Genomic DNA, 23,636 nt, shown 5'->3' on the forward strand with positions numbered 1-23,636 from the left:
ATGTCCTACCAACAGAACCAGCAGCAGGCCCAGGCCCCTCCCAAGTGCCCATTGCCCAAGTGCCCATTGCCCAAGTGCCCATCGCCCAAGTGCCCCCCAAAGAGCCCAGCAGGATGTCTGCCTGCAGCCTCCTCCTGCTGTGCTACAAGTTCTGGGGGATGCAGTGGGCCCAGCTCCTCTGAGGGCGGCTGCTGCCTGGGCCACCACAGGAGGCGCAGGTCCCACCACCGCTGCAGGCGTGGAAGCTCCAGCTCGTGTGAGCGTGGCAGTGGTCAGCAGTCGGGGGGCTCTGGCTGTGGCCAGGGCTCTGGGGGCTGCTGCTGATGCTGAGACAAGCAGATTCAGAGGAAAGAAGAATGCCAGGAGCCTAGGAAAAGCCACATCCTGATCCATCCTTTTCCAGCACCTTACTTTGATGTCACAGGCTGCACTGGGGTACCCTGGTCCAGGGTTCCAAACTTTCCCAAAGGCCTCTCACTGGCTAACATCCAAGAGCTGGTGATTCTCCATCCCTGCTCCAAGTGAGGACTGCACATGTCCTGAAGGTCCCTGTGCCTGACCTCATCAAAAATAAAGCTCTGTATTCTCACCACTGGAACTCACTTGTCATTCATTCACCCTACCCCTTACATCCGATGCCAATATGGACACTTTCAGCCATCCTCATGGCCAGAATAACCCAGCTCTGAGAACAGGTCCTTATCTACACACACACACACACACACACACACACACACACACACGGATCTTTTTCCCCTCTCCTCTTGGAAGGGTTAGAGAGTTTTGCACTGAAAAAGGTCAGAGAGAAGGATGGAGGATACAGGTTGATGATTTGACATTGTACAACTTGCGATAGAAAGACTTTCCTGTAAAACCTGAGAGGACATACAATCTGGAAATTCTGTGATATGGGGCTTATTTTACCATGTGATTTCTATGTTCCTGATTAAGGAAGAGGGACTCTGGAAGCAAAGAAATAAAAAATTAGTCAGAAGAGAAGCCAGGGACTGGGAAGGTGGCTCTGTGGTAGAGTGTTTGCCTTGCATGCCTGAGGCCCTGGGTTCAATTCCTCAGCACCACATAAGCAAAAGAAAAAAGTGGAAGTGGCGCTGTGGCTCAAGTGGTAGAGCGCTAGCCTTGAGCTGAAGAGCTGAGGGACAGCGCCCAGGCCCAGAGTTCAGGCCCCATGACCGGACCCCCCCCCAAAAAAAATTAAATTAAAAAGAGGTTAGAGTACAGCTCAGTAGTAGAGTTCTTGTCTGATACATGTGAAGTGATGTCCTGGGTTTAATTCCCAGTCCAAATCAGGAAAATAGGTTAGGGAAGGGAAGAGAAGGGAAGGGAAGGGGAGGAGAAGGGATAGGATGGGAGGGAAAGAGGCAGAAGAGGGGAGAGAGGAAGGAATGGGAAGAAGGAAGGAAGAAGGGAGGGAGGGAGGAAAAGATGAAGAAAACCCAAAGAAAGAAAGGTACTTAGTTACTCTCTGAAGATCCAGGGAGAGAAATGAAAACATAAGAGTTGTTAAAGATCCTGGGATCTGGTAGAAATACTGAGCTTTTGCAACCTGCTAGCTCTAGTTATTGTTAATACAACTGTATTTTCCTTGTCTGTATTAACCCTTCAGTCAGACACTCCTTTGGTCCGCTCCTCCCATGCCCATGGATCCAATGTTCTTCCTCATATGCCAGCAAGGTTCTTTTCAGTCCAGTAAGGTTCTTTCAGTGACTTAACTTCCCCTGAATCCTCCCTTCCACCCATTTCTTTGCACCCTTCACTTTGAATGTCCAGGGTCCCACGCTCATACAACAGCCCTAAGAGCAACAGCTCATCATCTCTGGATGCCCAAAAGACAGAAAATAACAAAGCAGCTGACATCCAAAGAACTAGACTTTTTTGGTTAGTCACTTCTATTGGGGCATTTATCATTGGCGAGCACAATCCTTATTCACTTGTCTGTCCAATTATGCAACTAATTACTCTAGGTCAGGCTATGTGTTATCCTCAACTCTGAATTCTACAACCAAGCACAGGACAGGATATTTGCCTAGTAAAAGACACAGCCAGTACCAGGACTTCCTAATCCCCTATTGTCATGTGACCTTTTCTGTGTCCAGGAAGATGACAAAGGCCCGGAGATAGGATGAGAATGCTCAGTGTTATCACTGAGCACCCACGCCACTATGTTTCACACACTGGAAAACATGTAGGGTGCCTTCGTCCGCCTACACTTCGAAGTTAACTGACTCTGACTTCCATGAAGTCAGACTAACGTTTACGTGGAGAGAGAACCAGAGCTGAAAGAATTTAGGAGACAAAGCCAGGGCACTGGAGGAGTGGAGGACAGAGGATCAGAAGCAACAGGAAGATGTACCCTAAGTAAGATTTGATACCTTACCCCTGCTACAGACTTTTTGACTAACAACTAAAATAGAAAAAGAGCTCCAAGATTTAACCACACCTCACTACTGCAGTCAGAACCCTGAAAGGCCCAGGTACTTGCTCTCTACCCTTTACCTCTCTCCACACCCCCGCCCCCACCCATCTGCTTGAGAATTTTCCCTAAGTTGTGGATTCATATCCACAAGCTCTAAAATGAATAGACTGAATTTCTAAATCAACATACCAAATTTGCATCTCTGCTTCATCTAGATTCCAAATCTTCCCCAAAGTTGTCCTGGGAGTAAAACTCAGGTAGTCTTAAGCCTGCCTCAATTGTCTCCCCAAATGCCTATCCCGATACCTGATTCAGTGTCCACCTGCAGTCTTCTTGTTGAGCTTAGTTGTGGGGGCTGCCACAGCTCTGGATAATGTTTCTAGCTGAACCATCACAGGTTTTCCATCAGAGCTCTGGCTTCTGTTACTCTAGCAATAACCAGGGGCCTAAAAAACACTCTGAAACAGAGACATCTCATCCAGTGAATCATACAGATATGCCACAGTGTTCCCTACCGTCCTTGATCTTCTCTCAACCTCTGGAATTGAGAATTCACACTGAACATTGGTAATGATGGTAAGAGTAGGAGAAATCTTTCATAGAATTGGCTGTTTCATCTACATAAATTCTAATCTTTTTGTTTTTAAAAAACATGTGCATCAATAAATACATGATTCCTAGCTACCGCGGGTGGTAAATCCATGGTAGGACTGATTTCTACAATGGCTCTCCTCAAGAGAATCCTCTTTTGTTTTGCCAGCGATCATGTTTTATGGTGCCAAGTCTCAGTTTTCTCTGTTGACTATTATTGGGTTCTTTCCATTTTGCTCATTTATTTTCCATCCTACTCTTCAGTTACCTAGAAATAAACCTGGACACATACCCTGCACCTACCTTCCCTTCCCCCACCCTACCCAGGGATATGCAGGTGGAAGGAGGCGTATGTGGTTGGCCTTTTCACTCATCCACTCTTCCCCTTCTGAAAATATTATCTCCTGTTTTGTACTGAGTAAGAGAGAAATGACCCCATATTTGATTATACCATACCCTCCTCTGTTGGTTGCTTGCTCCTTTGGCAAGCTCGTGTAAAGGTTATCTTATACTGTGCTTACATGAGTCCTTCTGAGCCTTCCACAAGGGACCTTTCAAAGAATAACTGTAGACACAGGATTCTCAGTCAGATCTAAACTCTCCAGATACTTCATAAACTACCCCCTGCATTGGCACAAGCCTCTTCCTTCCCCGATCGCTAACATCTGCAAGTTATTGTCATCAACCATCCCTTCAATTACATTCTGTCATAAGAAAGAAGACAGTCCCTGGATGAGATAAGGGAGAAATCCGATCACTCATTTCTAGGACAATGAATGACTTCCCTACCTGAAAAACTCTCACCGAAGTTCAGTCTTCCAAATATGTAGCTGGAAGAAATAAGCATGGCTCTGTCATTTCATAGCCAGTTCTGTAAGGCCTTCCAGTGGCTTCTTCTAGCTGTACATCAACATAAAAAGATCAGTGGTGTCTATTACTCCGGTATCTGGATTTTAGCCAGCATCCCAATACCAAAAGAAAATTCTATTCCAACCTGACTCCATCTGGAGATTTTTTTTCCAGACTAGAGAGGTTTGTATCTTTGAAATGCTTCCGTTTAATCTCAAGAAGAAAGTAGAATCTATAGAATAACTTTATGGCATATACCTTCAAATTGGCATTAAAGACATTTTTCTGGTGTCATTTTCTGGCTATCTCTTCTTATCTTCCTTAAGAATATCTTAGCTAGTTATCATATAGTACAATTGTTAGGGAATGGGTGGGTCAGATTGAGAAGGAACTCAGAATCTGTACCAAAAGGGAACAAATGATGTGTTGTTGACTCATCCTACATTACTGAGAGGGATGCCCAAAAATATAGTCCAAGGATCTAAATCTGAGATCCTGCACTGCCTGTTCCTATAGTACCAATTAGTATGACTAAGTCATAAAATTTTCCCCAGATTCATCCAGCCAGACCAGTCTCTATTTCCTTCCTGTCTTGAGACTATGAGAGCCAAGGTTCTTCAGGATCATATTCATGGGACCGTGTCCTGAGGCTCTAGGGGAAGTGAACAGACCATTGTCTTATAGCTATGGTCAGTCACCACTGAATAGATGCTCTTACGTGGCACCTGCAGAGCCACCACCTGATCTCATGAGGTAAAGGATGGGTGTGAGAGACAGGAATAAACATTTCATCACATTGGAAGTGAGCTCAATAAGCTCCATCTTTGGGTTTTTCCAAAACAAGAAGTCAGAGTTGGGTCTGGAGGATAATCTTTCAGATGCCCCCCCCTAGTGTTTGGCATAAAAGAGAGGAAAGGACTTCTACTGAAAGTCATTCACAGCCATGTTTTGAACCTTTAAAACTTGCCCAAATATGTGATCTGTGTTCCTTATTCAACTATTACTCCCTCCTGCTGCTGCCCGTGATGCACAGTTGTAACCCAGAGTTGAAGGGGGATGGTTGCATGCTTGCTGCTGTTCTAAGACAAGCCTTGCTTCAGAAAACCAAACATATGGAGAAATGAAGTTCATTTTTGCAACCAAGTCTAGACTCTATTATTTTATTTTATTTTATTTTTTGGTCAGTCGTGGGGCCTGCACTCTGGGCCTGCGCTGTCCCTCAGCTCTTCAGCTCAAGGTTAGTGCTCTACCACTTGAGCCACAGCACCATTTCCAGCTTTTTCTGCTTATGTGGTGCTGAGGAATCAAACCCAGGGCCTCATGCATGCAGGGCAAGCACTCTACCACTGAGCCACCTTTCTAGTCCTCTAATGTCTTTTTTTTATAGGTTCATGACCATGAGAGTTTCTTTCCAGGACTATTATCCTGTGTAATTAATTTTTCTCTATGTATTCAATCTGCTAGATGAACACAAATACTGAAACTCTCTATTAACTGTTCTGTCTCTGAGAGCCTGATGCCTAGCCAAAATTGCTTCTGAGGGAAAAAAGGGAATGGCTCAAAGCTCTGGCAACAAAGCTGGCCTGGCTCTAGTAGCTAAGGTTCTGATGCTCTTCTACTGATTATAAACAATCTCATGGAATCCAATATTCGGTATAAACTACAAAACCACTCTGAGCATTGACACATACAAGAACATTGTCCAAATCACAAAAATGGCCAGACATGTCCTTTTCCCATCAAATACACATGATTGCTACCTCTTTACCAATTACAGCGTAGCCTTACTTCATGGGTCCACACTATCATTGGAAATCATCAATGATAAAAAAAATGTCCTTGCTTTCTGATAGCACCCAATCAGAACAAAGTTTCATATCCTTGAACTCTTACCTAAATTATCTCACACAAGCCCGGATCCTGTGCTGATCATCTCTTATTGCTTCCAGGCTGTACATTATCTCCATCACTGGAGCAAACCAATCAATACAACGTTGTCCTACTGCAGGGGTTTTCTGGGTGCTCTTTGGGTAGAGACTATAGACGATCCTTAAATGAGCTCTGCTAAATGAAGTGACTTAGTAGAAGAAAGCATTTTTGAAGAATGAATGCTGGCGGTAGCGTTTAGGAGGAAATAGGGCTCAGGAGCAAACACGGAACCTATGAGGAAAGACAGAAGGTTGTGCCTCCAGCCAGTCACAGACTGGAGACATGAAGACCCTTCAGAAGGTCCACAGTTCCCCCGGTAACATACCTTCATCCAACTATCTCTCTGCCTGTGTATCTGTCTTGTCCTCTGTCACCAGCAAAAGTAAGTGGAAAGTGATGCATTTTTCAACACTTTGTCTTTCTTCATCTTCTTCACCTAGTCTGATGGGAGACATGAGTGATTCCTATAATGCTAAGGTTGTTACATAATTTGAGAAAACTAGAGACCCTGGCATGGTTCTTGAGCTAAGCTTGTTCTCTGAGAGAACAAGGTCAATGCCAACCCCAGGCCTCTCCCTTCTCCCGTCCCAGCCACATTCCTTAAGAGCAAATTCAATTTATTCTTCCTTGGCTATATCAAAGTCCATAATTGAATCCACATATTTTAGTGGGGAAAACTGTATATGGCTGGAAGACATTTTCTGTCAAAAAGTCATAAGCTATAAAATATAGAAAAATGGAGGTTGGAGGCATGGCTCAGTGCTAGCCAATGAGTGAAAGCATCAGGTACTGTGTTCAAGTCCCAGTCTTTTCTTGGGAAAAATGGAAAGAAAGAGAGAGAGAGAGAGAGAGAGGAAGAAACGAAGGAACGAAGGAAGGAATGAAGGAAAAGAATGAAAGAAAGGAGAAAGAAAGAGAAGTAAGAAAAAGAAAGAAAATAAAAAAGAAGGAAGGTGAAGGGTAAACAAAGGAGGAGGCTGCAATGCTTGATAAGAAATGTACTCATTGTCTTGCCCATGTAATTGTAACCCCTCTGTACAGTATGTTCACAAAAAAATAAAAATAAAAATTTTTAAAAAAAAAAGAAGGAAGGGAAGGAAGGAGGGAGGTTTGCAAAATCAAAAAGAAAGAAAGGCAGGAAGGAAGGAAAGGACAATTTACCCTAAAAATGTTTCATTTAAAGACCACCATTCAATTTAAATATAAATAATATTAAAATTCTGATTGTACATTTATAGAAACAATAGCAGATATAGTTATGATGCTAGATGAATTCCATGATAAGTGAATCTCAAATACTATAAAAATCCAATGGGAATATCATTCCGAGTTCATAAAAATTATCCTCTATAAACCTTAGAAAATGGTTTAGTTAACTGTGGTGCACATAGTATCCACAACATCATATTGGATAAATCATCCTTAAGACTCTACCTTTACTATCCTATGCTCATGGATCCATTTTATTTTTCTCATAATCAATATCATATATCCCTCAGGAAGCTAAATACAGATAAAGCGGCTTTTTCCACATTGTCCGAACATTACCATTTCAACTGCTGTAGATCATTTAACAACTTTGTTCATCCACAATCCTTCCATAATTTTAGCTCTTGAGAAACCCACCCACCTCCAATGGGGCCTGGGTCCAATCCCCTATCCATTACCTAACAGACTTCATTCTAAGGGGCCAGTGATCTCAGATCAGCCAACATCCCTCAGAGTAAGGAGCCAATCGCTCCCTCTAGGAGCCTCAAGAGAAATGGATGTATTCAGAGGCTGCGACATCATGTGACAAATCACATAGTATCTGACATGTACGTTTACGTCTCTGTCAGTCCAGTTAAACTTGAAATGTTCAAGATCAGGAAATGTGTCATAAGCCTTTCTATATTCAAACTGCCACCAGCAAAAATACAAGGGGCACAACACAGTTCTTCTCTTTTCACTCTTTGACTCAGAACCTGAACTGAATGAGTAGAAAGAGAAGAAATGGCGAGTCTCCATCACACATTGGAGAGCAGTGATAAAAGTGTTCTCCCTTTCCAAGTATTGTAGTGAGCACAACGAAGATGCTGGAGACCAGGGATGGAGGTGTTTGTCTCCTCCCCTAACTGTGTCAGCAACAGCATGTTCAAGCTGTGTATCATGAACCCTGCCTAGGATAAAAGGACTCCTGCCCTGAGCTTTCCATCCACAGCCTTCTTGGACGTAGCCTTCTTTCCTTCTCCTGCCTCTCCAGCATCAGGTAAGTGGACAGCATCAGGGCACGCCTTCTCAACTGGGAGCGTGTGGGGAGATCAACCAACCTTTCAGCAAGGAAGAGGGAAGCAGCGGCATTTGCCTTGGATGCATCAGTAAGAGGGACTGGAGAGAGAAACAGACAAAAGATCTGTGGGATGCATGGGAGTCTGTGACACAGTGCAGTCCTGGCTCTGAGCATTGCCCTCGCAATTTTCCTGAGAAGTACGCATGCTCCGAGCACTCTCTAAGAGTCATTCTCTGATGGAGTGATTTTGCTTCAAGGTTTTATAGAGTTAGAGAACTCCAGGCCAGGTTAGAAACATTAGCATTCTCTTCTGGAAGAGACCCATTTCCGTTTTTCTTTCTGAAGATCACAGTTCATGAAGCAGCCAGGCTTAGGAACAAAGGCTTTATAGAATAGAACCCTTCTCAGAGGACACACTGGCCTAAGGCTTTTGCATTGACCTGGTTTTCTTCATTTTTTCAGGCTCACCGACTCCTATATCAAGATGTCCTGCCAACAGAATCAGCAGCAGGCCCAGGCCCCTCCCAAGTGCCCATTGCCCAAGTGCCCCTCACCTAAGTGCCCCCCAAAGAGCCCAGCAGGATGTCTGCCTGCAGCCTCCTCCTGCTGTGCTACAAGTTCTGGGGGATGCAGTGGACCCAGCTCCTCTGAGGGGGGCTGCTGCCTGGGCCACCACAGGAGACGCAGGTCCCACCACCGCTGCAGGCGTGGAAGCTCCAGCTCGTGTGAGCGTGGTAGTGGTCAGCAGTCAGGGGGCTCTGGCTGTGGCCAGGGCTCTGGGGGCTGCTGCTGACCTGGGAGAAAAGTCATGTTAAAGGAAGCAGTCTGAGGACTGTCACTGATCTCTTTTAGCACTACAATGCTCCCCAAGAGAGCTTTGGGAGTTCTCCCTTGGCTCCCGGCCTGTTTACCAGGAGTTCACAGAATGTGTGAACTCCTGCAAGGTGGCAGAGTTTGCAATGTCTGCCTCACCAGTGATCAACACCTGTGCTCAATCTGATGAAAAATAAAGTGTTTTCTCAACACCATTTGGCATATTTTGACTTTGTTATGTGGGTGTTTCCTTGCCTCTGCTCCTCCAGCCAACACTATCATATGAAGCAGATTCCTGTCTCTAGCCCAGAAGAACAGTTCTAATTCTTCCAAAAGAGCCTGCAGGAAGATGTTGTTTTGGGACAGTAAGATAGATACTGACTTGGACTGCACAAAAATTAAAGACTTTGTTTTTCTTTAATAAGATATAGGTGGAACCCTAACCAGTGCCCAGACCTAAGGGAAGTAAGTGACCATAGGATCAGAATATCAAAAGGTGTCACCAGATCCCTCATGAAGAAATAGATACTGGTGGGGGAGGGGTGTCAAAGGAGCCAAAACTTAGTAAGAGAGATGCTAAGAGACTAAAGAATGAAAGGAAAGGCCTCAAAGATTTATGATCCCAATTTCTTCAATAAAGTTATAGAACACAACCATGATCATTAAAACTGAAGAGGTTGTGGATGCTTGGAATCCTAATTTGTTGTTGTCGTTGTTGTTTGTTTTGTGTTTCTCTGAGCAATGTCTTGAGGCACTTCTTAGTCTCCAAGACTGGACCCTTAGCTTCTAGCAGACAGTATCTTCCAGTTCTTCCCAGAGGTGGGACATGGTCCTCTTGGTGGCTTATATGCATCCCAAATTTGGTTTGTGAATCCTAGTAAGTGTGGTAGAGTGATGCCCCCTCCCCCACAAACCAGCCATTTCTATGACTACAAATAATTCAATCATTAGGCCTCAGAAACTCTTATATAAATGGAAATGAGCCTTACTTTGTGATCAAATTTTTCCATCCTGGAACATGCATGTGTGTGGGCGGGTATTTTTTAAATGATGACTCAACGTGCTTTGTGGTTCCTGGCTGAGAAAAAAGGCTTCAAAATGTATCATCTCTTAGGGTAACAAATAAATGTGTGTCCTTTGAGCACCAGCCCTGCTATACTGTGAATTCCATGGCTGAAGCCATACCTTCAAAATATCTCATCTGAACCAGGTGCCCCATGCTGTGTATTGCACAGAGGATCTAGCATCACTCCTGTCTTGGGAAACATTTTGGGAACTTTTAGTTTCCAAAGTCTAAGGATCTTTGTATCTGTGCGTGCTGAAGAGAATTGATTTGGAATTTCAGGAGATTGCCATCTTCCCAGGGCATTAATAAACTTTTAATTCTATCAGTTTGCACATCACTGCGCTGGTTTGACTTCTGCTTAGGCTCTACTATGCTTTTTAAAAAATTCCTTTGCTAGGAATGTGGCTTAATGGTAAGTACTTGCTTAGCATGCATGAGGCCTTGGGTTCAATTCCTTGGTACCACATAAATAAAAAGAAATTTCTTTTTCATTATTGTATTAAAATGTAGATAACCTAAGCATTTTAACCATTCCGGGTACACAGTTCAATAGCACTGAGTACATTCACTATGTTATGCAACCTTCACCAATATCGATTTCCAGAACCTTCTCATTTCCCGAACAGAAATTCTGTACTCATTAAGCAATCATCATTTATATTTGAACTGAGATCCCTCAGCTTTCCCTGACTACAGAAATCACGCCAATTGCTGTGCTATTCCTGTGTCACTTAGAAACAATTCTATAGCCTGATAGATGTGCATATCTTTTTTTATTTTATTTTATTTAATTGTGAAAATACTGGACAGAGAGGTTACAATTACATGGCAAGATAATGAGTACATTTCTTATCAAGCATTGTAGCCTCCTCCTTTGTTTATCCTTCCCATCCCTTCCCAGTCTCCCCCCGCCCCCCCACCCAATCCTCCGCACCCCCCACCCAATCCTCCGCGCCCCCCCACCAAAGTTGTAAAGTTCGTTTTCGACATAACGACTTGTACTTCTCATTGTTGCAACGGGTCCACCTGTATCCTTATTTAAACAACTTGTATTTCCCCTTCTCCTCCACAAATTATACCGACATCAAATACAGTGAAAGCAGGGGTTATACTGTGGGAGAGGGACATACAAAGCAACAAATAAATAATCTTATAATCGCGTTAGAAACAAATGCATGAAAGAAAAAAAAAACATTTTAATGAATATCCTAGGGTTCATTTTCCTAACATCACCTTATCTGACCTTTTCTGCTTGACTCATACATATACTAGATATTGAAAATAAGGGAAACCATGGGACCTATGTTTCTTTGGGCTTGGCTTACTTCACTTAATATGATTTTTTCCAAGTCTTTCCATTTCCTAACAAATGGGGCAATGTCATTCTTTCTAATGGAGGCATAGAATTCCATTGTGTAGATATACCACATTTTCTTGATCCATTCATCTACTGAGGGGCATCTGGGTTGGTTCCATATCTTAGCTATGGTAAATAATGCTGCAATAAACATAGTTGTGCTGGTAGCTTTAGTGTGGTCTTGTTTGTAAACATTTGGGTAAATGCCCAAAAGTGGGATTGCTGGGTCATAGGGGAGCTCTATGTGGAGTCTTTTTAGGAACCTCCATACTACTTTCCAAAGTGGTTGAACAAGTTTACACTCCCACCAACAATGAAGTAAGGTTCCCTTCTGTCCACATCCCCTCCAGCATCTGTTGTTATTAGAGTTCTTGATTTTTGCCATTCTAACTGGGGTGAGGTGGTATCTCAAGGTTGTTTTGATTTGCATTTCTTTTATGGCTAGGGAGGTTGAGCATTTCTTCATGTGTCTATTGGCCATCCTTCTTTCTTCTTCAGAGAAGTTTCTTTTTAAGTCATTAGCCCACTTATTTATTGGGCAGTTGTTTCTTTGAGGATTTGTTGTTGGGGGATTTAATTTTTTGAGTTCCAAGTATATTTTAGATATGAGACCCTTGTCCGTTGTATGGCTAGTGAAGATCTTCTCCCATTCTGTGGGCTTTCTTTTGATCTTGCTAGCTATGTCCTTTGCCATGCAGAAGCTCTGCAACTTCATGCAATCCCATTTGTCCAACCTTTCTTTGATTTGTTGTGTTTCCAGGTCTCTATTAAGAAAATTTTGGCCTGAGCCAAGGAGACCTAGGGTTTCTCCTATTCCATCCTGTAATGTTTTCAGAGTGTCTGCTTTGACTCCGAGGTCTTTGATCCATTTGGAGTTGATTCTGGTGCAGGGTGATATAGAAGGATCTAGCTTTAGTTTTCTACAAGTAGTTAACCAATTTTGCCAGCACCATTTACTGAAGAGGCTGTCTTTCTTCCATTCTATTTTTTTAGCTCCCTTATCAAAGATTAGATGGCTATAGGTCTGTAGGTTCATTTCTGGGTTTTCAATTCTATTCCATTGGTCCTGAGGTCTGTTCTTGTTAGATGTGCATATCTTTTTCCTTACATTTGTGTCCATTTTCTACTTATGTCACCTCAATAGAAATTCATCTATGTCACCTCATAGATATTCCTAATACCTATTCTCGACTTCACCTTAAACATCTCTATGTTATACTTCCTTACATCGCAGTCATTTTTGTTTTCCTCTTCCACATCCCTCTGAATATACATGGCTGTTAAATACAGGAGCTATTGTGTGTACAAGACCACATCAAGTCAAGTCACAGGGTAGATGTGCATATAAGCACATGTGTGTGTGCGTGTGCATGTGTGTGTATGAAGGGATAACATTTCCATGTGAAAGAAGAAAGAGGCCAAGTAGAAAGTCAAAAAAACACTATGAATTAGAGAAAGAAGAGTAGGTTTGGAGGTCAGACAATTCCTAGACTGGATGAACGCATTTTATCTGATGCTTTTTAAGAATATCTATGAATTATTGAGTAAAACATCAAGTATTTAATAATATACATGTATGAAAACTTAATAATTTGCTTCCATGGGGAGAGTGGAGGGGGGAGGAGACAAAAGTAGAAGCAGGGGGCACACAGATGTTACTGAAATCCTGCCGAAAGAGGGGACCTGGGCCCAAACAGGCCACAGGAAGAAGAAAAGGAAAAGCACAAGAAATTCAGCAAGTATTTAGGAAATGGACTAGATGATCCATATTCAGCTCACTGGACTTATTGGCTGAGTATGAAAATAGAATGCTAACAGATGCTGTTTGGATTGGGGCATGAAGATAGAAGAATATCGGCTGAATCCGCTCCTTTTTCTGACTTCTAAGTAGCAAGTGCTGGCAGAGGGGAAGCTGAGGAGAGGGGGGGAGGGGTTGTGGCTTTTGTTCTGCCCAAGGTCCTCTCTTTTGCAGCAGTCATTTTCCATAGTGCTTCAAAGCCAGTTCTGCCATGGTGCATCTTTTCTTGCCCAAGAAGTTAAATGATGGAGGTTGGAGTTAGAGTTCCTCTGTCTAAGAGCAGTCCAAGGGAAGAAATCTGACCAATCGGGAAGTGTTGTTTGTCTCCTATCCAATAATATCTGAGTCCCTTGGTGCTCAAACCAAAGCCCACACAACTGGCCTTACTTGAATCTCTAGCCCCATTTCCAGTCCCACCTCCCCTGCCTCTGCTCCAGCTCCAGAAATGTTCGTAGTTCTCAGAAGCCATCCCTCACACTGTCCCTGGCTTGTGGCTGCTCCTGTGTGCTTGGTCTGGGATGCCCCCCAACTCCCTGCTTAGGGAAATGTCTCCCAGCCTGCAGGACTCAGAAGTTAATGCCTCAGTGACACTTTCTTCTTCTCTGGCACCCGGCACCTCTTCTGCCCCATTGCCCAGTGGGAATGAGTGCCTGCAACTGCTCACCATCTCCCCTTCTCCACTAGACAGCAAGTTCTGAGATGCAGGTGCACACGCGGGCATGCACACACATCACACACACACACACACACACACACACACACACACACACGCATGCATGCAAGCACACACACACACACCCTGGCACCTAGAATAAGATTCACTTATCTCCTAGAGCCAAAGCAGCATGGACCAGCTTAGGGAGCAGCAGCTGAGTTGGCTGGATGCTTTGAAATCACAGACACTCTTGCACACATGCGCCTTCAAATCATCCACTGGGACTCATTTCAGCCCCTGAGCAGCAAGGGAAAGAAAGGCAGGCTTGGAACAAAGCCAGTGACCCGAGAGCACAGGCCCATGTAAAATGTCCTCAATGTCTGCCATTGAGTGCGGGATGGTGACCAGAGCCCCCCAGTGGCGTATGAAGCTGTGTTCTTCACATCCTGCTAGGAAACCTGTTCCTGGTGGGCAGGAGCAGCCCACATCAGTCTCTAGAACTTGCAGCAGCAAAGAGCGAAGATCAATCTCATCAAGTATGAAAAAGGAAACAGATGGGAAAGACCTGTAGAATATTTATAGAATGGGTTCCACAATACTGATACTATTACATAGCATCAGCGCTAATGATACAGGAAGCAAATGCAGAAAGTCCTTTCAAATAAGGCGTTAAAAAAAAAATACTCCCCAGGTTTTGTAAAGGGGCTAATACAATTCACACAAAAATTGTTAATTGTCCAAAATATGAGAATAGACACAACTTCTTTAATAAAACATAAAAAGGGCTGGGAAGGTGGCTCAGTGGTAGAGCGCTTGCCTTGCATGCATGAGGCCCTGGATTCGATTCCTCAGCACCACATAAGCAGAAAAAAAAAAAAAAAAGCTGGAAGTGGTACTGTGGCTCAAGTGGTAGAGTGCAGGCCTTGAGCTGAAGGGCTGAGGGACAGTACCCAGGCCCAGAGTTCAGGCCCCACGACCGGACCAAAAATAAATAAATAAAACAAAAAAAAATTCCCACCAATATGATTCGATCTTTTAGTAGTTTCCAGCTCCTGGATACTTGAGGTTCAAGAAAAAAAGAGCCTGTGCTTGACTGGTGAGGAACCAGTAAAGGTTTGCAGCCTCGGTGCTGGCCCAGTGTTCCCTGTGGTCTTTTTCTTTTTTGGGGGGGAGGGTCCAGTCGTGGGCCTGAACTCTGGGCCTGGGCGCTGTCCCTCTAGCACTCTACCACTTGAGCCACAGCGCCACCTCGGGCTTTTTTTCTGCTTATGTGGTGCTGAGGAATCGAACCCAGGGCCTCAGGCATGCAAGTCAATTGCTCTACCACTGAGCCACCTTCCCAGCTCTTCCCTGTGGTCTTATCACGAGAGAAATAGATGTCACTGATCTTCCCAGGTGCAGAAGAAAAGAAGTGAAAGAATGACTCAGGTATACTGCTCCCTAGGTCCCATAATTAATGTAATAACTTAAATAAATAATGAAAATGAATAATTTAAATTTAAATAATTTTATAAGTATCAGTCATTTCAATTTTTGTAATATAAAATTTAAATGTTTACATTTCACAGATTACTGTTCCTGTTTCTGCTGAGGACAATTAAAGCTACTCAGGCCTCATGTTTTGGGCTTTTTTTGTGTGTGTGTGAAAATACCGAACAGAGGGGTTACAATTACATGGCAAGATAATTACATGGGCAAGGTAATGAGTACATTTCTTATCAAGCATTGTTGCCTCCTCCTTTGTTTCCCCTTCCCATCCCATCCCATCTCTCCCCCCTACCTCCACCCCCGGCCAAAGTTGTAGAATTCGTTTTTTGACTTGTACATCTCATTGTTGCAATGGATCCACCTGTATCCCTATTTAAACAATTTGTTTTTGCCCTTCTTCCCCTCCACAAATTATACCAACATCAAATACAGTGAAAGCAGGGGTTATACCGGGGGGGGGGGGGGAGGGACATACAAAGCAACAAAGAAATCATCTTATAAATATGTTTGAAACAATAGCAAGGAAGAAAAAACATTTGTGTCCTTATCTTGGGGTTCATTTCGCCTAACATCAACTTATTGACTGTTTCTGCTTGTCTCAGACATGTACTAGTAATTGCAAATAAGAGAAACCAGGGGACCTATGTTTTTTGGGCCTGGCTTACTTCACATAATATTTTTTCCAAGTCTTTCCATTTCCTAACAAATGGGGCAATGTCATTCTTTCTGATTGAGTCATAGAATTCCATTGTGCATATATACCACATTTTCTTGATCCATTCATCTACTGAGTGGCATCTGGGTTGGTTCCATATCTTAGCTATGGTAAATAATGCTGCAATAAACATAGTTGTGCTGGTAGCTTTAGTGTGGTCTTGTTTGTGATGATTTGGGTAAATGCCCAAAAGTGGGATTTTGGGGTGAAAGGGGAGCTCTATGTGGATTCTTTTTAGGAACCTCCATACTACTTTCCAAAGTGGTTGAACAAGTTTACACTCCCACCAACAATGCAGTAGGGTTCCCTTCTGTCCACATCCAGCATCTGTTGTTATTAGAGTTCTTGATTATAGCCATTCTAACTGGGGTGAGGTGGTATCTCAATGTTGTTTTGATTTGCATTTCTTTTATAGCTAGAGAGGTTGAGCATTTCTTCATGTGTCTATTGGCCATCCTTCTTTCCTCTTCAGAGAAGTTTCTCTTTAAGTCTTTAGCCCACTTATTTATTGGGCAGTTTTTTCTTTTCTTTGAGAATTTGTTGTTGGGGGATTTAATTTTTTGAGTTCCAAGTATATTTTAGATATGAGACCCTTGTCTGTTGTATGGCTAGTGAAAGTCTTCTCCCATTCTGTGGGCTTTCTATTGATCTTGCTAGCTATGTCCTTTACTATACAGAAGCTCTGCAATTTCATGCAATTCCATTTGTCCAACCTTTCTTTGATTTGTTGTGTTTCTGGGTCTCTATTAAGAAAATTTCGGCCTGTGCCAAGGAGACCTAAGGTTTCTCCTATTCCATCCTGTAATGTTTTCAGAGTGGCTACTTTGATTCCGAGGTCTTTGATCCATTTGGAGTTAACTCTGGTGCAGGGTGAAATATAAGGATCTGGCTTTAGTTTTCTCAGGCCTCATGTTAACATTGACTTTTTGAGTCCCAATTACAAGCCTCTTATCACCAAGTTCCACTAAGACTGTAACTACTTTTGTCATGGTTGTTGTTTAAAAAAACAAATCTGTTCAATGCATAGAATCTACCTATGACATTGAATTGTTCTGCTTTTAAAACCTTACTCAAACAAAGAGTGAAATTATGGGGAAACTTCCCTGGATTTTTTGATTAGTAGAGAAGGGATGCTGGGAAAATTTGGCCTCACTTTCTGGGTCCCTTCTGAGCCTGCTTCAAGTCCCTTCCAGAAGGAAGGGGAGGGAGGAGGAAGAAGAGAATCAGAAGTAGGGGTATGAGGAAGAAGAAGAAGAAGTAGAAGGAGGTAGAAAAAAAAAGAAGAGGAGGAGGAGGAAGAAAAAAGAAGAGGAGGAGGAGGAAAAAGAAGAGGGGGAGGAAAAGAAGAAAAAAGAAAGAAAGAAAGAGAGAAAAAAAGAAAGAAAGAAAGAGAAAAGAAGAGAAGAGAAGAGCTAGAGGAAGGAGGAGGCTGAGGAGAAGGGAAAATGGATGAGGAAGGGTAAACAAAGGAGGGAAGAAAACAGGAAGAAAGGGAAGGGTGAGGGGATGACAGGAAGAGAAAAAGAAGGGAAGGAAGAGAGAAAAGAGAGAGGAAGGGGAAAAAAAGAACACCTCCTTTTGCCTCAGGGCATCTCTGGAAGCAGAAATCAGCAAGGGATTATTGGGCAGGTTAGAGTTAGAACTTTTCTGGCTTCCAGGACAGGTCCCAGTGACCCAAGCTTTTGAGGGGACTCTGAGAAAACCTTTGGTGACAAATACTATCAACAATCTCAATAGCGTTTTATGTTGCCATCCCTATTTCCTGCCTCGTTGTCAATACAATTTAAAATTACATTGGATTGGAAAGACAAAAGAAAAATTACTACTTGAAACTCATAGAATATTTCAGATTTTTTTTTTGGTGGGGGGCGGTTGTGGGGTCTGAACTCTGGGCCTGGGCGCTGTCCCTCAGCTCTTCAGCTCAAGGCTAGCGCTCTACCACTTGAGCCACAGCGCCACTTCTGGTTTTTTTCTTTTTGTTTATATGGTGCTGAGGAATCGAACGCAAGGCCTCAGGCAGGCAAGGCAAGCGCTCTACCACTGAGCTACTTTCCCAGCCCCTCAGATTATTTTTACTGTTAAAAGGTCCCAGATGACTGTTGAGATCACTGAAATTGCCACTGTTTCATGAACTGTCATCCTCATTAACTTCAAAACTACTTTCTTCCTGTAAATTGTCCCTATTCACCTTGGGGTGACTTCAGGGATGACATTATTGTGTATCTGAGTCCCACAATGTCATAGCAGGTGTTAGCAGAAAATGATCACCTTCCTCAACAACAGCACGCATGCGTATACTCACACATTTTTACCCTACACACTAAACACTAGCTGGAGTCCAAAAATAGCTCTCAGGTGTCAGAGGGAGAAATCATCCTTCTTACCAGATGACCTGTTTAATTTGAATGTCTCATTCTGCCTCTCTTGAACTTCCTCGGGGTGTCTGTAGAGGGCAGTGCGGTGCAGAGGAGAGCAGGATGTCAGTTCTGGTGGTGTGAGTTTTACTCCGGGCAGTATTACTTCCTCTATTATCAAAGTAATAATTACTGCTCTCCTGCCTACGCTAAGAGGTTAAAAATAAGATTGAAAAATAATGCCTTCAACTCTGAACTTATGCTGGGCACCAGCAGCTCACGTCTGTAATCCTAACTACTCAGGAGGCTGAGATTTGAGGACCTCAGGGGACACTTATTTCCATTAAACTACCAAAAAAGCCCAACATGGAGCTGTGGTTCAAGTGGTAGAGCATTAGCTTTGAGCAAAAGAAGCTCAGGGACAGCACTCAGGCTCTGAGTTCAAGCCCCAGAACCGTCACAAATATATCTATATGGATGTAGAGATGGACTAAACCTAAAAACTAATAAAAATGATTAATTACAGAGCAGAGTAGGAAGAAGGGATGAAATTTTGTTGAATGTACTCTGTTCGTTAGTTCTCACTTTGGACTGATAACGTTATATACATAAATAAAAATAAAACTATTAAATCGCAACACCAGAAACTGAAATGAATGTGTACAACTCTATACCAACTTTGTGATTTAATTATACGGGGAAAATAATTGTCAGCAGTAATTTTAAAATAATATTTAAATAACAATATGATAGTTTATGCCTATAATCCCAGCTACCTGAGAGATGGAGACAGGAAGATAACAATTCCAAGGCAGCCAGATAAAACACATGAGATCCTATCTGACAAATAATCTGAAGCAATAAAGGCTAGTGATGGGACTAAGGTGGTAGAGCATCTGTCTAGAAAAAACAAGGTTCTGTAGATCAAAGTCCAGTATTACTAAGAAAACAAAAATTTTACTCTACATGTCTATTCCAAGGACCAGACAAGGCTCAAAGAATTTTTTTTTCAGCTGTCCTCTGAATAGATGTGACAACCATAAAACTCAGTAACATCTTCCTGCTATAATGTTCATATTAAGACCTCAAACTGCCATTTCCCACTAAAAGCAAAGTAGAGTTCCTTGTAGATATACCTGGATCTAGTTTGGAGGTTTGTATTTAAAGTGAGTTTAGGTGTCTTATTGTATCAGAAAGCAAGCTTGCTAGGGTAGACTCTTGAGAACTGGGTCAAAACACACAGAACCCAATGTTAAATCATTCCCACTCTGACAGAACATAGAGAAATCTGAGTTCATGTGATCTTCTATCTTGGAAATTGCTAGGCCACTAACTCATTGTTATAAGAACTGACAAGAGAATTTAACATTTGTTCTGTATTTCTTACATAAACTGTATTTCAGATTACCCAATAATTGATGAAAAAAGTTCTCTTGGATAAAATAATAATTCCAGTTGGTAAATGAAGAATGAAGAATGGGTAGGTGAACACTGGTGACTCACACCCATAATACTAGCCACTCAGGAGGCTGATCTGAGAATTAAGGTTTGAATCAAGCCCTGGCAGAAAACTGTGAGACTCATCTCCATCTAAAGAGCAAAATTCCAGAAGTGGAGGTGTGGCCCAGCCTTGAGTAAAACTACCAAATGAGAGTGTAAAGCCCTAAATTCAAACCCCAAGACATGTACACACACACACACACACACACACACACACACACACACGAATGGGTGATATACTCAAGAGATCAATATTAACCTTTAATGAATGTCTCTAAAATTAAAATAGAACCTCTAAAATTATCTAGTCATTGAGATGTTCTTATTTCACTAACAAAATGCTTTTGGAGAACTTTAAAGTTGGGTAAGCTGGTAGTGCCAATAGCACCCAAATCTACATGTCAATGTTAACACTACTAACAGAAAAAGATCCATACAGTTATGTGTCTTCAACATAGACAAGAACAAGTAGACAACATCACATTGGATGTGTGCTTAACAAGTCGAACTTGAACTTAAAGCTTCCAGTTATAAAGAATTGGTGAGGAATATCATTAGAAAGATAGATGATAATAAAGAGTTCAAAATATAATTCCTTGAGATGAATCATAAGCTTCTTAGCAACCAAATGTGAGGGCTGCATTTACCTCCTGATTTAAACAGATTAACTCTAAAACCACACTTTTGAGAGTACTATAAGAATATAGGTATGAATGGTTTTATATTAAAGAATTATTGTTCATTATTTTAGGAATCGTAATGACATTGAAGCTATCCAAAACGTCCTTGTGTGCTAAAGGTAAATATGGTAGTATTTGGAGTAGCAAATTATATGATTCCGGACTTCTCTTTAAAATGTTTCAGAAAAAAAAAAAAAACAGGGGCTGGGGAGGTGGCTCAGTGGTAGAGCACTTGCCTTGCATGCCTGAGGCCCTGGGTTTGATTCCTCAGCACCACATAAGCAAAAAGAAAAAAGCCAGAAGTGGCGCTGTGGGTCAAGTGGTAGAGCACTAGCCTTGAGCTGAAGAGCTGAGGGACAGCGCCCAGGCCCAGAGTTCAGGCCCCACGACCGGACTCGCCCCCCCCCCAACAAAGAAAAAAGAAAAAATACATAGGAGGGGCAGGGGAAAGAAAAAGCAATATTTGTAAAACATAGATTTTTTTAAACCTATCTGAGTGCTGAGTAACTGAGGGATCATTGTCCTATTTTATCTCTTTTCATAAATATTTGAACATTTTTTTTGGGGGGGGGGTCCGGTCATGGGGCCTGAACTCTAGGCCTGGGCGCTGTCCCTCAGCTCTTCAGCTCAAGACTAGTGCTCTACCACTTGAGCCACAGTGCCACTTCCGGCTTTTTTCTTTTTGCTTATGTGGTGCTGAGGAATCGAACCCAGGGCCTCATGCATGCAAGGCAAGCACTCTACCACTGAGCCACCTTCCCAGCCCAAAAATTTGAACATTTTTATAATTTTCCACTTTTTTATGTGTGCAGGTACTGGGGCTTGAACTCAAGACCTTGTGCTCGCACTTGGCTTTTATGGTCAAGACTGGTGCGCTAGCACTTGAGCCACACCCCCACTGCCAGCATTTTGCTAGTTAGTTGGAAAGAAAGTCTCATAGACTTTTCTGCCCATGCTGGCTGGCTTCAAATTGTGATCCTCAGATCTCAGCCTCCTGAGTAGCTACAATTAGAGAGGCATAAGCTGCCAGTGCCCTAAAATTTTAATATTTTTTTAAAAACATGATTGGTACACTAGGTCAGCATGTGAAACTTTATTCTATGCATCTAAGACGTTACTACGATCTATATCACAGCACTATGGCTAAAAGGTAGAAGGCAGGTTCAGAACAAGGCACTGGCTTTGGTCAACATGTCAATCAGAAAGCCCTCCCCAGTATGGTGGAAGGTAGGCTTAATACAAAATGCAGTAATTCCACCTCTACAGGTTCACCTAAGGTTTATCCGGTGCCACAGTGACACAATCTGTCTTCCCTGCCTAAATTACAGGTTCAGCTCCATCACTATTTCATTACTCTGTCTTATTTTGTTCATACCAAGAATGGCACGGTTTGCAATTATTTTACTTGCACTCTGTTATTTATTTTCTATCTCTGTATTTCCCACCAGATGTTAACATTGAAGGCAGAAACGCTGTCCCCCATTCTGAATCCTCGGCACCTAGTAGAGCTAAAGTCCTTAGGAAATATTTGTTGGATGAATAAATGGTGTGCATTGCAGCATGCTTAATTACAGTAAAGAGTCAGAAGCAAGACAATTCCCAACACTAGAGGAGTTGTCTTAATAAACATGGACTCTCCATAAAATAGAAAACTATCCAGGCATGGAAAGCATGCGAAGGATGCATACAATTTCTCAAAGGAAAACATTTGCATAAAGAAGGATCTAGAAGAGTATGTCATCAAGTATCAAGACAATTATCTATGGATAATAGCATTATGAGTTACCTTTTGTTACTTGTATTTTTCTTTTATTTTTTTGTCGGCTGTGGGGCCTGAACTCAGGGCCTGGGCACTGTTTCCCAGCTCTTCAGCTCGATGCTAGCCACTTGAGCCACAGCACCATTTCTGGCTTTTTCTACTTATGTGTGCTGAGAAATCAAACGCAGGGTCTCATGCATGCTAGGCAAGCACTCTACCTACCACTGAGCCACCTTCTCAGCCCACTTGTAATTTTCTTTTCTAGAACTACAACTAATCAGTATGAAGAGGAAGGATTACTTCAATATTGTTTTAATCTTTGCATTAACAAAGATTTTCTTGCAAGTTACTTTTTTTCTCATAATAAAACTATCAGTGAGTCAGTGAGCAGGCCACTAGAGAGGGAATTATTTTCTTCTCTGAGTGATTATGATCTTCAGTAATCTCATCAAATGCTGAAAGTGTCATAAATTGGGGAATATTTAACCCCAAGAGTAATTAAGACACATTTTGAACTATAGTAAATCAATTCTACTTTGTTATTGATTATGAATTAGTTATGGAATGGATATAATGTCAAAAATGAGCCCAAGTATCTTTCATATGTTTCTGGGCCGGGTGGAGTACAGGGTTAATGTACTACTTCATATTGAAATGCACCACACCTTGATGTAATTTTCTGATGAGTATGAAGTACAAAGCAAGGATTAAATTACAGTCTGTACTGTCAACAATCAATCAACAGCTGTGTTAGGCAACTTCTATATACAAGCCACCATGCCAAGCAGGCCGAGAAACCCCACGGTTGGATAGGCCGCAAATGCTGTCCTCAAGAAGCTTAGCTTCCATGAATGACATGAGAGTTGTGCTGTTTTTACAATGGAATGACAAGCCAGAGTCCTCCTCCAGAGTTTGGGCTTTCTTTTGAGGTTCTCACATCAAGGAAGTCCAGCCCGCACAGCAGTTCAGCGCATTCTTGTCTCCAAGAAGAACAGAAATAGTTTCCTTGAGCACAGTTAAGAACTCCCAATGAATCAGCTACTGGTTCTGGCAGAATTATAAGAGAACTGAAGCCAAGTATGTCAAGTATGTTGTTACACTCCTGTAATCCCAGCAGCTCAAGAGGCAGGAGCAAAAGGATCACAAGTCTGAAGGCAGCCCAAAGAAAGCTAGTGAGACCCTTATCCTCCAAACAAAAATAATCTGGAAGCATAATTTTGATGGTGGAGCATTCAAAAAAAGAAAAGCAAGATGACAAGGGAGTGGGGGAGGGGAAGGAGAGAAGGGTAGACAGGGAGAGGGGAAGAAAGAAAGAAAAAAGAAAGAAAGAAAGGAAGGAAGGAAGAAAGAAAGAAAGAAATTAGGGAGGGAGGAGAAAA

The 23,636-nt window shown here is 42.4% G+C and overlaps 2 protein-coding genes across 2 annotated transcripts; both read left to right on the forward strand.

Annotated features, from left to right (window-relative positions):
- LOC122109156 (late cornified envelope protein 3D-like) lies at positions 1 to 324 on the forward strand. The gene has a single exon (XM_042681364.1). The coding sequence runs from the start codon at positions 1 to 3 to the stop codon at positions 322 to 324; it is 324 nt and encodes a 107-aa protein (XP_042537298.1).
- An 8,232-nt stretch (positions 325 to 8,556) lies between these two features.
- LOC122109140 (late cornified envelope protein 3D-like) lies at positions 8,557 to 8,865 on the forward strand. Its single transcript, XM_042681339.1, has one exon. The coding sequence runs from the start codon at positions 8,557 to 8,559 to the stop codon at positions 8,863 to 8,865; it is 309 nt and encodes a 102-aa protein (XP_042537273.1).
- Positions 8,866 to 23,636: the final 14,771 nt, after the last annotated feature.

The sequence above is a fragment of the Dipodomys spectabilis genome, unplaced genomic scaffold (genome assembly GCF_019054845.1).
Source record: "Dipodomys spectabilis isolate Male_0828 unplaced genomic scaffold, ASM1905484v1 ptg000069l, whole genome shotgun sequence".
Classification (NCBI taxonomy): Eukaryota; Metazoa; Chordata; class Mammalia; order Rodentia; family Heteromyidae; genus Dipodomys; species Dipodomys spectabilis.

What these genes read in the sequence shown, in the direction of transcription:
- LOC122109156 (XM_042681364.1), top strand. Translation starts at nt 1, where the DNA reads ATGTCCTACCAACAGAACCAGCAGCAGGCCCAGGCCCCTCCCAAGTGC.
- LOC122109140 (XM_042681339.1), top strand. Translation starts at nt 8,557, where the DNA reads ATGTCCTGCCAACAGAATCAGCAGCAGGCCCAGGCCCCTCCCAAGTGC.